The sequence below is a fragment of the Microcebus murinus genome, chromosome 27 (genome assembly GCF_040939455.1).
Source record: "Microcebus murinus isolate Inina chromosome 27, M.murinus_Inina_mat1.0, whole genome shotgun sequence".
Lineage (NCBI taxonomy): Eukaryota > Metazoa > Chordata > Mammalia > Primates > Cheirogaleidae > Microcebus > Microcebus murinus.
This window is the reverse complement of record NC_134130.1, coordinates 1,345,762-1,359,523: the sequence shown is the minus strand read 5'-3', so window position 1 is coordinate 1,359,523 and position 13,762 is coordinate 1,345,762. Positions and strand designations below refer to the sequence as shown.

Here is a 13,762-nt window from a genome sequence, read left to right as displayed (position 1 = left end):
TTAGGGAAAGATAATAAATAAATAATTTAGGGACTGTGGCTGAGAGCTGCCAGTCCCTCTGGGGGTGAGGGACAGAGCCATGCTTAGAGGCTTGGAGGAATTTGAGGTTACAGTCAAGGGAGCAGAGACCTGACCATAATTCAGATCAGCCTCAATTTCCTCATCTGTAAAATGGGATCTGCTGGGGGTCATTGAGAGGCTGCAGGCAGAGGACATGGCACCATGCCTGGGACAACAGTGAGCACTAAGAAAAAGGAGAATTAGCACTGTTCATGGAGAGGGGGAGGGAGGGATCTAGGGGTGCCCAGGCTGACGTTGGAGCCCCATTTCTTTGCAGGAGGTCCCCGCTGGGTGGCCCAACCCCTGTCTGCAAGGCCACGCTCTCAGGTAGCTAAGCCCTGGGGGGTGGGAAAGGGCCCCTCTTGCTGCCCAAGTGGGGGGGTGTCCCTCACCCCCGGTGGCTGTCTCAGCTCCTTCCCCAGCACTCCACTCACCTGGCGGGCTGTCACCACAGGCTGGGGGCTCTGGGGTCTGCCTGTAGACCTTCTCAGTCACCACCCCAGCCGCCCCTTCCCCAGAGGAGACGTGTCAGCAGTTGGCCCGGGAGACGTTGGAGGAGCTGGACTGGTGTCTGGAGCAGCTGGAGACCATGCAGACCTACCGCTCTGTCAGCGAGATGGCCTCCCACAAGGTGTGCAGGTGGCGCAGGGCAGACCCCTGGGCAGGGCTGGTGGGGGCGGAGCCCGTTGGGTGTGGCGGGTGGGTGGAGCCAACTGCTTGGTGGGACCTGTGGGTGGGAATAACCATTGGGCGTGGCTGGTGGGGCGGGGCCAATCACTGGGTAGGGCCAATGGGATGAGGCCATTCTCTGGACGGTCCCAACCCTACCCTTGGGTGGCAGTTTCAAGATTTGTAGCTCCTGTGTGTTCTGACTTTCCCCAGGGATGGAGGAGCCCGGTGTGTGTGTGTGGGTGTGTGCTTCTGGTTGTAGGTATGTCAGTAGGTGACCACCGTCTATCCCCAGGAGGTTGTATGCTTTTGCAATCTGTGGGTGTGCATCTGTGGCTATGGGTCTGTGTAGCTGTTGATTTGGCAGCTACCTATTTGCAGCACTGGTGTGTTCCGAGCCGACTCTGAGGAGTGGCACACAGGTGTGTACCTGTGTGTGTGTATGGGGGGCGTGTCCACAGCTGATTATGCAGGGGTATGATTATGCAGGGTTAACTGTATGAGCTGTGTCTGCAGGTGTGGGTTGGGCCAGGTCGGAATCTGAGTGTGTATCTCAGTGTCTTTATGGCTGTGTGTGTGTTTGCGGGGCTGCAGGAGAGGCTACAAGCCTTCCATGTACAGTTGTGTAGACTATGCACTGCACAACTCCAGGGACACCATTCAGAAAGTAGGCAGTATGAATGATGCCTCCTGGAGTTGTGCAGCGTGGTGGCAGCCCTTGTGGGTGGGTGCCTATCAGGAAATAATTTGCAAGTGGGGGTGTCTGTGTTGGGGGGTACATATGTCAGTGGGTGGTGAAGGCTTGTTTGGGAACATGCAAGTCCAAAAACGACTGTGTCCCCAAGGATGGGTCAAGAATCTGAAATTCTGACTGTGTCTCTGGGTATGGGGGTCTGCAGGTATTTCTGCAATGGTGTGTGTGTGTGTGCATTTGTGAGTGTGAGTATTCCCTTATGGATGTCGGGGTATGTCTGTGTCCAAGGGCATAAGGATATTTGTGTTGGCTTGAAAGTGTGTCTGTGGGTGTGTTGAGTGTGTATCTGTAAGTGTGGCTGGAATCTTAGGTGTTTGTCCCTAGGCGTGTGCCGGGTGTGGGTCTATGTCCTTGGAAGGGGCAAGTCTAAAGGCATTTGTGTCACTGCATGCAGGTGTGTGTGTGTGTGTGTGTGCGCGTGTGCATGATGTAAGTGTGGGACTAAAAGCATTTGGGTATCTGTGTGTGTTCGATTGTGCTTTTGAGTGTCAAGTGTCTGGTTGTGTGTCCGTGTCTGTGGAACATCTCAGGATGTCTGTTGTGTCTGTGAGCGTATGGAGTGGCTGGGTGTGTTCATGGAGGGGACGTGTCCTCACAGGGGCAGCCCCCCCCCCAGGGTTCTGGCTGAGGCCCGTGGGCTCTGATGCCCCTTTAACGCCCCCCCCAGCACCACCTGACGTCGCATGCAGCCTGCCAGTGCTGCAGTGAGCACGCACACGCACACACACGGACACACACACGGAGCCCCGAGCCTCCGCAGCCTCCTCTTGGGACCCTTGCCCTGTCCCCCTCCATGGGCAGGGGCCCCCCACCGCCTCCAGCCACTGCCTCCGGGGGGCCCATCAGGGCTGGGGGCTGGCAGACCATGTAACCAGGGCTGCCACCGGGAGCGCGGAGGGGAAGGGAGCCCCCAGCCCTGCTGGGCCGGCCCAGGCCCCTCCGCGGCTCCCCCTTCTCTACCCACCCACCCAGCATCCCCCTCCCCCCGGTGGCTGTTAACCCCGGGCCTCCCCAAGCCCAGCCTCTGCGTCCGGCAGCCCCGAGGGGGGCTAAGGCTCCAAGATGCCCTTGGTGGATTTCTTCTGCGAGACCTGCTCCAAGCCGTGGCTGGTGGGCTGGTGGGACCAGGTAGGGGGGCGCAGGGTGGAGGGTGGGCAGGAGCCCCAGGCCAGCGGGGCCAGACCTGCTAGCTCCTGATGTGGGCTTGTGTGTCCAGCTGTGCACGTGAGTGGCCTGGAGATGAAGCCTGTGACTGTCACTGTGTGTGGCCCAGGGCTGGGCGTGGATGGCGGGTAGTTGGGGGTGTGTGACTCTCTGGGGGGGTGTGTTGGGTCTCCTGATGGGTGTGACTGTGTCAGTGCCTGGATGTGTGTTGTGTCTGCGATGGTGTGTGTCCACCTGACCATATGCGTGTTGGCCTGGGTCATGGCGTGGCCCTGTGTCTGAGATCATATGGTTCTGAGTGTGGTGGTGTGTGTTGGGCCGTGTCTGCGAGCCCGGAGCTGCCTGATGTTTCTGGGGCATGTGACCCCGAATGTCACCGGTTGCCTTGCTGTGTGCCCTCTGATTTGTGTGTCTGGGCTGTGCGACGCTGTAGGGGACTGGGAGCCTGGGGCTCTGTGCAGTTGTGTGAGACGTTGTGGGTCCGTGTGTGTGTGTGTGTGTGTGTGTGTCTTTCTGTGTGCCCAGGGTCTCCGACAGAGGAGTGGGTGCCCATCCAAGCATGGGCCTTACAGGCTCACCCTTCCTGCCCAGCATCCCTGACACAGTCTGCTCCTGCTTTGGGGGTGCCTTGGCAGAGCTTGGGGGTGGGGAGCTGATGCCCTTTTTCCTCCAGGCACAATGTCACAGCAGAGGCCTGTGACAAGTGACATGGGGTGGCCCAGGAGTGGCCCTCAAGCCCAATATGGGGTATACGCCATTCATCTGTGTGTCCATTCACCTCCCTGGGGTTGGGGGAGAGGGGGCTATTATGGGAACCCCCCCTTCCCCAGCCCCTGGGCGAACAGACTGGGGTTTCCTCATCTCACCATTCTCCTCTGCCCAGGCCAAACCTCTTCTTCCCCCAGAGCTTGAGTACTGTGTTCTCTTCTTCCAAACTGGGCTGGGGCATGGAGTCAGGACCCCCAGGATTGCGGACCACATCTGGCATGACATGGGCCAGTGGTAGCTCTGGGAAAGCAAGGGTTAAGGGGCTGCCGGCCTGCCCCCCTTTCCCCTAGCTCAGCAGCTGGTTGGAGGGGGAGTTGCTAAGGAGACTCCCATCGCCATGGCGACGGGATTCTCCTGCTACTTCATTGGCTCCCTGTTAGGCAGGAGCCCCTCCCTTCCACAGGTGCCCCTCTGGCTCCTTCTTGGTTGAATGGGAGGGGAGCCCCTCTTTCCTCAAGCAGGGAGGGGTGTGCTGATCCAGAATCCCCCCAAGCCTGGGGACCCCCATCCGGAAATGGGAGGGGAGGGAGGGCTGACCCTCCCCTCTAGTGGCCTGGTAAGGGCTCTGCTGGCTGAGCAGAGAACTAGGAGGGACCCATGGGGTCTTCAGGAGTGTTTTGGGAGGTACTGACACCCCCCCACACCTTCTGTGATTCCCCTGTCATCCCTTCCTTCTTGACTCCTTCACCTTAGTTCAAGAGGATGCTGAACCGTGAACTCACACACCTGTCAGAAATGAGCAGGTCAGGAAACCAGGTGTCAGAGTACATTTCCACAACATTCCTGGGTGAGTAAGGGGTGGCACATGGAGTGGGGGGGCTGGAGGAGGCTGCCCCATATTTTCCTAGAGACCCAGACTCTTAAATCCCCAAAGATTAAAGTAACTACACTCAAGAACTCCCATACTTGGGAAGCCCCCAAACTCAGTGGGACCCCAACTTCTATAGAACCCCACATTTGAAAACATCTATGAGCTTAAAACCCCCTGAAAACTCACTGGAACTCCAATGGATCTCTCAAACTTAAGACCCCAAGAGACCTCCAAACTCAAATAGAATTCTTAAACTTTTAAAAGCCTCCCAGCTGAGGCTTGGCTCAGTGGCTCATGCCTATAATCCTAGCTCTTTGGGGTGCTGAGGCAGGAGGATCACTTGAGGCCAGGAGTTTGAGACCAGTCTGGGCAACATAGCGAGACCCCATCTCTACAAAAAATTAACAACGTTAGCCAGGCATGGTGGTGCATGCCTGTAGTCCCAGCTACTCAGGAGGCTGAGGCAAAAGGATCATTTGAGCCCAGGACCTGAGGCTGAAGTGAGCTATGCCATTGCACTCTAGCCTGGGTAACAGAGCGAGACCTGTATCAAAAAGAAAAAACAAAAAAACAAAACCAAAAATAGCTCCTAGCTGAAAAGCCTCCTGAACTCAGTAGAACAACAAATTCAGTAGAATCAACAAACTTAGATTAGACTCCCCGAACTCAGGAAAACTCCCCCAAAATCAAGAGAGATGCCCAAACTCAGTAGGGTCCTTAAATTTAAGAGAAGCTCTGTACTTCAAAGCCCACAAAAGATCCCCAAACTTTAGCCAACTTCCAAGCTGAAAAGCCCTTGAAATTCAATAGAATTCCCAAACTTAATATGAACCCCCCACCAAATTCAGTAGACTCTCAAAACTTTAGATTCCCTAACTAAATAGGATTCTCAAGCTTAAGCACCTGTAAGAGATTCCCTAAATTTAGGAGAATTTCCTAACTCAATGGAACCCCAAATAGAGTAGACTATCTCAAATTCATTGGAACCCTTAAACTCATGGGCACCTCAAAGTCATCCTAACCTCTAATCCAAGATCCCCCAAGCTTAAGGATATCCCCCTAAACACAGGAAAATTTGATCCTCTCAATTTACTGCCAAAACCCAAACTCATGATTTACCATCCAAAGCTCAAAGGTGCCCCAATTCAGGAGGCGCCCACACAAGCTCCAGAAATGTATTCAGGGTTTTGAACGCTCCTACCAATGAGGGCGTGATATGTCTCAGAATTCTGAAGATCCGGCCAATGGGAGCGTGGCATGCAAATAACCCTAGTAGGCCCCATCATTGACTGGCAGCCCCAGGTCACAATGGGTGGCCTTGGAGGGCTCTGGAAGCCCCTCAAAGGTCAGGAAAAGTGTGCCTGGGGCTGGGCCCCAGGCAAGGTGGTGCCAGGGAGGGGGGCATGGAGCCAGAGACCACGGTTCCCTCTCTCACCTCAGCAAGGCCCCCCCCAACCAGCAGTCTTGGCCACCATGGGGATGTCTTCCCCACCCTAGACCGTCCCCTGGGTGTCCCAGGCAGGCAGCGGCTTTCCCCGGCCTCCCCACCCCACTTCCTGACTTCCCCTGCTACCCTCCGGTCAAACCTGGTGGTGGGATTGGGGACATTCCACAGCCCTGGGCCCGCTCCAGGGTCCCCATTCCAGCCCGCCACCTCCCGGAAGAATTCCTATGTCCCCTCTGGCTTCCAGCCTTTGAGTAGCCATCAGCGTGACACCCAGAAGGCGTCTGTCCTTTCGGGTGAGGCTTCCCAGCACATGGCAGAGGGCTAGAGGGATAAGGGGAGCCCCTGGGGCTGGTGGAGGTCAGTCAGGGGGTGCTCAATGCTTTTGCCCCCACCTTCTGCAGACAAACAGAATGAAGTAGAGATCCCATCACCCACAATGAAGGAGCGAGAAAAACAGCAAGCGCCGCGGCAGAGACCCTCCCAGCAGCCCCCGCCCCCTGTGCCGCACCTCCAGCCCATGTCTCAGATCACAGGGGTGAAAAAGTCGACGCACAGCAGCCTGAACAACTCTAGCATCCCCCGCTTCGGGGTGAAGACAGACCAAGAGGAGCTCCTGGCACAAGTGTGTGGGAGAGAGGCAGGGGCTGGGCTGGAGTGGGGCAGGGGTCCCCTGGGACCCAAAGGGGGACTGGATGTTGGGTCTTGTGTTAAGCCAGGTTCCCTGGAAGCAGAGGCTGAGATGAGGATTTGTGGGGATACCTGCTTTATGGAGAGGGGCTTCAGGAAGAATGGAAGGAAGCTCAGACCAGGCGCGGTGGCTCACGCCTGTAATCCCAGCACTTTGGGAGGCCGAGGTGGGAGATTGCTTGAGGCCAGGAGTTCAAGACCAGCCTGGGCAACATTAGCCAGACCCTGTCTCTACAAAAAATAGAAAAATTACCTGGGTGTGATAGTGCCATAGTCCCAGCTTACTTGGGAGGCTGAGGCAGGAGGATTGCTTGAGCTCAGGAGTTGAAAGCTGCAGTGAGCTATGATTGCACCACCACACTCTAGCCTGAGTGACAGAGCAAGGCCTTGTCTCTTTAAAAAGGAAAGAAAAAATGAAACCAAGTAAGGAAGGAGTCTCAGCTGGAGTCCCCATATCAGCGATTGTCAGGGGACTGCCCCCAGAGGTGGGCAGCATCACCCCTTCCGGCAGCTCCCATGGGGACAAGAGTTTTCTGAAGAAAAGGGTAGCCATGAGCCTTGCAGACAACATCCCAGCCACTGGGGGATTGGTGCACAGGCCAGTGACATAGGTCTGGTCAGAGCTGTGCTGTTGAGCATATCACCCACTGAGTGAGCAGTAATGGCACTCCCTTCAGATCAGGGCTCCAAAGTCCTACGGAATGTTTTCGAAGGGCCCTGGGCCATGCAGGCTCCTGACCTCTGGCCTTTCGTGTCCCCAGGAGCTGGAGAACCTGAACAAGTGGGGCCTCAACATCTTTTGCGTGTCGGACTATGCGGGAGGTCGCTCCCTAAGTTGCGTCATGTACACGATATTCCAGGTGATGCGGGCAGTGGGGGATGGGCCGGGGTGTGCACGGCACAGGGTGGGGGGTGGCACTGAGGGGTGGCGGGGGTCACTACCCTGCCCCTGCTGGCCCTCAGGAGCGGGACCTGCTGAAGAAGTTCCGCATCCCTGTGGACACGATGGTGACATACATGCTGACGCTGGAGGACCACTACCACGGCGACGTGGCCTACCACAACAGCCTGCACGCCGCGGACGTGCTGCAGTCCACCCACGTGCTGCTGGCCACGCCCGCGTTGGATGTGAGCGCCCGCCCCTGCCCTGTCTCCCCGAACCCCGGCTCTCTTTGTGTCACTAACTGCCCATCTCCAATGTCCTGCTTACCTCTCTGGTCCTGTGTCCTCCGTTTCTCTGTGACCCCATTCTTTATTCCTCATCTCTCTCTCTCTCCAGACTCCTAATTTGTTTGTTTGGAGCTTTTTATTTGTTTGGTTTTCTTTTTCTATTTTCCCTTAGATTCAGTCCTGGGATTTTTGTTTATTTTTTATAATTTTTTTTTTTTTTTGAGACAGAGTCTCGCTTTGTTGCCCAGGCTAGAGTGAGTGCCGTGGTGTCAGCCTAGCTCACAGCAACCTCAGACTCCTGGGCTCAAGCGATCCTCCTGCCTCAGCCTCCCGAGTAGCTGGGACTACAGGCATGCGCCACCATGCCCGGCTAATTTTTTATATATATATATATTAGTTGGCCAATTAATTTCTTTCTATTTATAGTAGAGACGGGGTCTCACTGTTGCTCAGGCTGGTTTCGAACTCCTGATCTCCAGCAATCTGCCCACCTTGGCCTCCCAGAGTGCTAGGATTACAGGCGTGAGCCACCACGCCCAGCCTTGTTTATTTTTTGAGACAAGGTCCTACTCTGTCGCCCAGGCTGGAGTGCAGTGGTGTCATCACAGCTCACTGCAGCCTCCAACTCCTGGGCTCAAGCCATCTCCCTGCCTCAGCCTCCTGAGTAGCTGGGACAACAGGCACCCAGCTAATTTTTCTTGTTTTGGGTAGAGACGAGGTCTCACCATGTTGCCCAGGCTGGAACTCCTGTCTTTCTTGACACCCTCCTACCCCAATCTTACTCTGTCCTCCTCACCCCTCTTTTGCCCTGTCTCATGCCCATCTTTCTAACGTCTGTCTCTCTCTGCTCCTAGGCCGTGTTTACGGACCTAGAGATTCTTGCCGCCCTGTTCGCGGCTGCCATTCACGACGTGGATCACCCTGGGGTCTCCAACCAGTTCCTCATCAACACCAGTGAGTGGTCGTCCCCGGGGGCGGGGCCTGCCAGGCTGGGGGCGGGATCGGCCGGGTTGGGTTGGGGCAGGGGCGGGGCCTGCCAGGCTGGGGGCGGGATCCGCTGGGTTGGGTTGGAGCAGGGGCGGGGCCTGCCAGACTGGGTTGGGTTGGGGCAGGGGCGGGGCCTGCCAGCCTGGGGGCGGGATCGGCCGGGTTGGGTTGGAGCAGGGGCAGGGCCTGCTAGGCTGGGGGTAGGATTGGCTGGGTTGTTTTGGGGCAGGGGCGGGGCCTGCCAGACTGGGTTGGGTTGGGGCAGGGGTGGGGCGGGGCCTGCCAAGCTTGGGGCGGAGCTGCCCACGTGGGCCTTCCCCTGACTGCCAGGCCTGGGCCGCAGACTCGGAGCTGGCGCTCATGTACAACGATGAGTCGGTGCTTGAGAATCACCACCTGGCCGTGGGCTTCAAGCTGCTGCAGGAGGACAACTGCGACATCTTCCAGAACCTCACCAAGCGCCAGCGGCAGAGCCTGCGAAAGATGGTCATCGACATGGTGGGCATGGCAGGAGTGGGGACAGGGACAGAGTGAAAAAGGAAGTCCTGGGCTTTGGGGAGGGACAGCTCTGAGTCCCAAAGGAACCCTCTGAAACCTGGTTGGTCCGGTGGGTGGGCTTCAGTGGCCCCTCTGACGCCCCCTTGCCCACAGGTGCTGGCCACAGACATGTCCAAGCACATGACCCTCCTGGCTGACCTAAAGACCATGGTGGAGACCAAGAAAGTGACCAGCTCGGGAGTCCTCCTGCTGGACAACTACTCCGACCGCATCCAGGTGCCCCCACCACCACCATATAAGGAGACTGGACCCTTCTCTCCATCTCCCCCCACATCGTCCCCACCTCTCTCCATCTCTGCCCACCTCCTCTCTTCCCTCTTCTCCCCACGCCCTGACCCCCTTTCCAGGTGGGAGATAAGCCTGGGGTTCCAGACTGCACCAAGGCACAGCCTCTGAAGGTCCTCCACCCGTCCCCCCACCCCATGCAGGTCCTTCGGAACATGGTGCACTGCGCGGACCTCAGCAACCCCACCAAGCCACTGGAGCTGTACCGCCAGTGGACAGACCGCATCATGGCCGAGTTCTTCCAGCAGGGCGACCGTGAGCGTGAACGTGGCATGGAGATCAGCCCCATGTGCGACAAGCACACGGCCTCCGTGGAGAAGTCTCAGGTACAGGCTCTGAAAGCCCTAAAGTGTGACATGAGACTTTCTCACCCCTCTCCATTTTCTGTCCTGCCTGAAGAAACCCAGCCTTCTTGGTTCGACGTGTCTGTCCTTCTAGGCCTGGGGCTTTCATCCTCAGGAAGGCCTCTTGTGGTCACAGATGTTGTCAAAGCTCCAGCCATTCTGGCTACATTCCAGTGGGGAAACGCCTCTGCCAGCAGAGGCAGCCCCCAGCATCTTCCATCTACAGGTGGTCACATGGCCACCATCCCTTTGCAAAGGATCCTGGGAAATGTAGGTTTTAGCTGGATCCACTTCCTCCCACAAGAAAAATCAAGGTGCTGTCACTAAGCAGAAGCAGTGGCATCTGAGCAGCAGTAGCCCATGAAGTTATTTCTAGTGTCCCTTTCTTGCAAAAAATACCATAATGAATATCTGTGATGTACCATGGTTTTTCTTTTTTAAGAGACAGGGTCTCATTCTGTCACCCAGGCTGGAGTGCAAGTGGTGTGATCATAGCTCACTGCAGCCTCCAACTCCTGGGCTCAAGCCATCCTCCTGCCTCAGCCTCTTGAGTAGCTGGGACAACAAGTGTGAGCTACCATGCCCGGCTAATTTTTGTTTTAATTTTTCTAGAGACAAGAGTCTTGCTGTGTTGCCCAGGCTGGTTTTTGTTTGTTAACTAATCCTCAATGGCTGTCTATATGGAGGTGTTTCCAGTTTTTGTTTACATCTCATATATGACTTTTTTTCTGGCACAGATTTTTCCAGGGAGTCGCAAAATAGCTGTGTCAAGTGGTACAAGCATGCTTTTCATTTTAATACTCCCCACAACACAGTGGTGCCATCTGCCCCGGGGGCCAGCTGCTTATACCACCTCCCCCCTCCCCCAGGTGGGTTTCATCGACTACATCGTGCACCCGTTGTGGGAGACATGGGCGGACCTCGTGCACCCGGATGCCCAGGAGATCCTGGACACGTTGGAGGACAACCGGGACTGGTACTACAGTGCCATCCGGCAGAGCCCATCCCCACCACCAGAGGAGGAGCCAGGGGGGCCAGGCCACCCACCCCCCCCTGACAAGTTCCAGTTTGAGCTGACGCTGGAGGAGGAAGAGGAGGAGGAAACATCTGCAGCCCAGATACCGTCCCCGGCTCAGGATGGGATGGAAGGCCAGGGATGGCCCACCACCGAGGAAGGATCCCCGGCTGCAGATGAGACCACAGTGCAGCCTGCATTCTCGGCAGAGGAACAGGACGTGTCGCCGGAGATCGAGGTAGAGGAGGTGTACGTGATGGAGCAGCCACACTCACAAGGCCGGGCGCCTGCAGCCCTGGAGGAGCCCACGTGCCAGGAGGGATCGGCAGATGCCGTAAGCGGCAGCAGCCCCCCTGCCCTGTGTCTTGGAAGCCCCCTTCCGCCTGCCTTGAGGACCCCGTCCATTTCAGAGGAGGCCCCGGGCCTCCCGGGCCTCCCCTCCACGGCGGCCGAGGTGGGGGCCCAAAGAGAGCATCAGGCTGCCAGGAGGGCTTGCAGTGCCTGCACAGGGACGTCTGGGGAGGACCCCCTGACACTCCCAGCTCCTGGCGGCTGGGACTCGGGCGGAGACCCCACCTGAGCCCTAGCCCTTGCTCCCTGTGGCCCTCCCTGCTCCCCTGTCCCCACCTGCCCCCACGACCACCTCCTCCTCCGCTGCCTCAAAGACACTCGGCCCTCCTGAGAAAAAAGAAAACAGAAAAGTGGGGTTTTTTCTCTTTTCTTTTTTTCCCCTTTCCCCCCGCCCCCACCCATGGGGCCCTTTTTTGGAGGTGGGGGCTGGGGAACGAGGGGCTGAGGTCCCGGAAGGGATTTTATTTTTTGAATTTTAATTGTAACATTTTTAGAAAAAGAACAAAAAAAAAAAGAAAAAAAAAAAAAAGGATGCAACACAGCAACTGTAGACGCTCCTGTTCCTGGTTCTCCTTTTCCACCTCCAAACCCCTCACCTCTTATCTTCCCACCCCCATCCCCATCCGTCCCCCAAGTTCAAGGCTGAGTCTTCCGGGCCTCTTAGACCTCTGCACCTGGGCCCAACAGGCTGTGGCACCTCATTCTAGGCTTTTCTTCTGAATTTTGGAGGGTCTCTCGAAGCCAGCCAGGAAAAGCCATTCTGGGCAGGGCTGGATGGTGGTGGGGGCAGGTTTCACTCTGGGAGGCCCCAGCTCCAGCCCCTCCCTGGCTCCTTGTCCCCCATCCCCCCAACAAAAGTCTTCCGCCTCATTTTGCACAATCCTGGCAATACTGACTAGGGGGTCAGTGAGCCTGGGGAGCTGTTCACTTTAGGATGCAGGGGGTGGCGTCTTCAGAAGGATCTTCGGCCTGACCCCCCCTGCTTGCACCCCTTTCCCCTCCTACTTTGGGTTCACTTTGAATTTTCTCCGTTTTTGGGGGGGAGGCGGTTCTGATCCGCACACACACCCCTCCCCCCTTCCAGCTGCTTGTCCTCTTGTTTCTGCCTTAATGACTTCCATGGCCATAGGAGAAGGGGGTTGCAGTGGCTCCCACCTGCACCTTGGGTGCAGGCCCCGAGCCCCCATCCTGGCTGTCCCCCTCTTTCCCAGCATCCTCTTTACTCCCTTCCAGACTCTGACCATGGCCCCTGACCCTTTGCCCTAGGAGGAAGCAATAATGGTGTATACCCTCATCCCCCATCCTGGGCAACCCTTCCCACCCTGCCACCAAAGTAATGGCCCGACCTTGCCTTGCCGATCCTCTCCCTGCCCCCCTTCACCCCTCCGGTAGCCCCTGAGCAATACAACAGATAGATGCAAGGCCATTTTTCTCCAAGCCATGGGGGACCGTTTGGAAGGAAAAATCCCCTCCCCAGCCCCCAGCCCCCAGCCCCACACCCCTCAGCCTGGTTCTGCCACCAGGCAGAGCAGGGGCTATCTGGTTCATTGCCTGCCCCCACCCAATCTGAGCACACGGTACTGTAGCCCCCAATTTCTCCCTAGCCTTCCATCTGTCTGTCCTCCTCCTCCAGTGGGGAGAAACCCCCACTGCCCCCCCCCACAATGCTGTACAGGGTTCATTTTTGTAGCGAAAGTAGTTTCTGTCCCAGCCGGCAACCGGAGTGGGCTTTTTCTTTGTTTTCTTTTCGTTCGTACTTTTTCTTTTTTGTTTCTTTTTTCTTTTTTGTACATAACTGTAAGGTTGGTTTGTAAATTATTCTACAGAGGCAAAAAGGGAAAATAAATTTGCCCTTCCCTGGCTAACCCCGTCAGGAAGGTAGGGAGGGGGTCTCCGGAAAGAGAGACTCGGCTCCTGCTGTATTATACAAATTGTACCATAGTCCCGGGGACGGGTGGACTCACTACCGCTGCTGTTTTTATGGGAAGTCGTGTCATCACAGGGGGCGAGGGCTGGGCAGAGCCTGCCACCTCCCCCTTCCCCAGGAGCCAGGGGGTGACTGGTGAGATGGACCCCACCCCCAATCAGGGCTCCTCTCCCCAGGGTGGGTGCAGGACCCTGTGAGCTGCTTGTGTGTTGTCCACTTCGGCGATCAATAATTCGGTCTGTTGATCGATGATCCTTCCATCTTGTCTCCAATTAAATTGAGGCTTTCACCGATTGTCCCGGCTGACTGTGGTTTCGTTGAGGCGTCTCCTTCCTGCAGTGTCAGCTTTTGAGCAGGGGAGGGGCGGGGGCTCTATCACTACCTGTCCCCCAAGCAGGTAGAGTTGTGACTAGAACTCAGCCAGAGGCAACCCCCAAGCCTCGGCCAGGTTATAAAATGGAATTTCAGACCATGCAATCTTTCAATGTCAATAGACACAGGTAAGCCCTACTTCTTGTACTCAAAGCACGTCTGATACAACTTTTGAGTTCTGGGACCTAGCAGTTACTCCTTGAAAACTCAAGGGGGCCACATAGATACCACCTCCTCTATCTGGCTACCAGGTTCTGATGAAATGTCTCAGGCCAAATTCTGCCAGGCAGACATTAAACTTGATGCACAGGCACAAAAGAATTTACACCTGTAAGTTGCATGAATCTGCAGCATTCTGTCCATGCTTACGTTGCAGCCTTCACATTACGTTTC

The 13,762-nt window shown here is 56.5% G+C and overlaps 1 protein-coding gene across 5 annotated transcripts in view; it reads left to right on the top strand.

The window, feature by feature from the left end:
• Nucleotides 1–13,290, top strand: part of PDE4A (phosphodiesterase 4A) — a 33,298-nt gene extending 20,008 nt beyond the window's left edge. For 4 of the 5 annotated variants that reach the window (XM_012790650.3, XM_012790649.2, XM_075998306.1 and 1 more), the window contains 11 exons: nt 338–387; nt 579–691; nt 4,109–4,202; nt 6,075–6,295; nt 7,122–7,220; nt 7,324–7,488; nt 8,385–8,484; nt 8,861–9,015; nt 9,169–9,291; nt 9,504–9,686; nt 10,574–13,290. In XM_012790650.3, the coding sequence (XP_012646104.2) occupies nt 338–387; nt 579–691; nt 4,109–4,202; nt 6,075–6,295; nt 7,122–7,220; nt 7,324–7,488; nt 8,385–8,484; nt 8,861–9,015; nt 9,169–9,291; nt 9,504–9,686; nt 10,574–11,299 (2,029 nt within the window). In that variant the 3' untranslated portion in view covers nt 11,300–13,290. Of the gene's footprint in view, nt 1–337; nt 388–578; nt 692–2,183; nt 2,612–4,108; nt 4,203–6,074; nt 6,296–7,121; nt 7,221–7,323; nt 7,489–8,384; nt 8,485–8,860; nt 9,016–9,168; nt 9,292–9,503; nt 9,687–10,573 lie in introns of those variants that run through there. The other variant, XM_012790652.2, reaches the window with a different exon arrangement.
• Nucleotides 13,291–13,762: the final 472 nt, after the last annotated feature.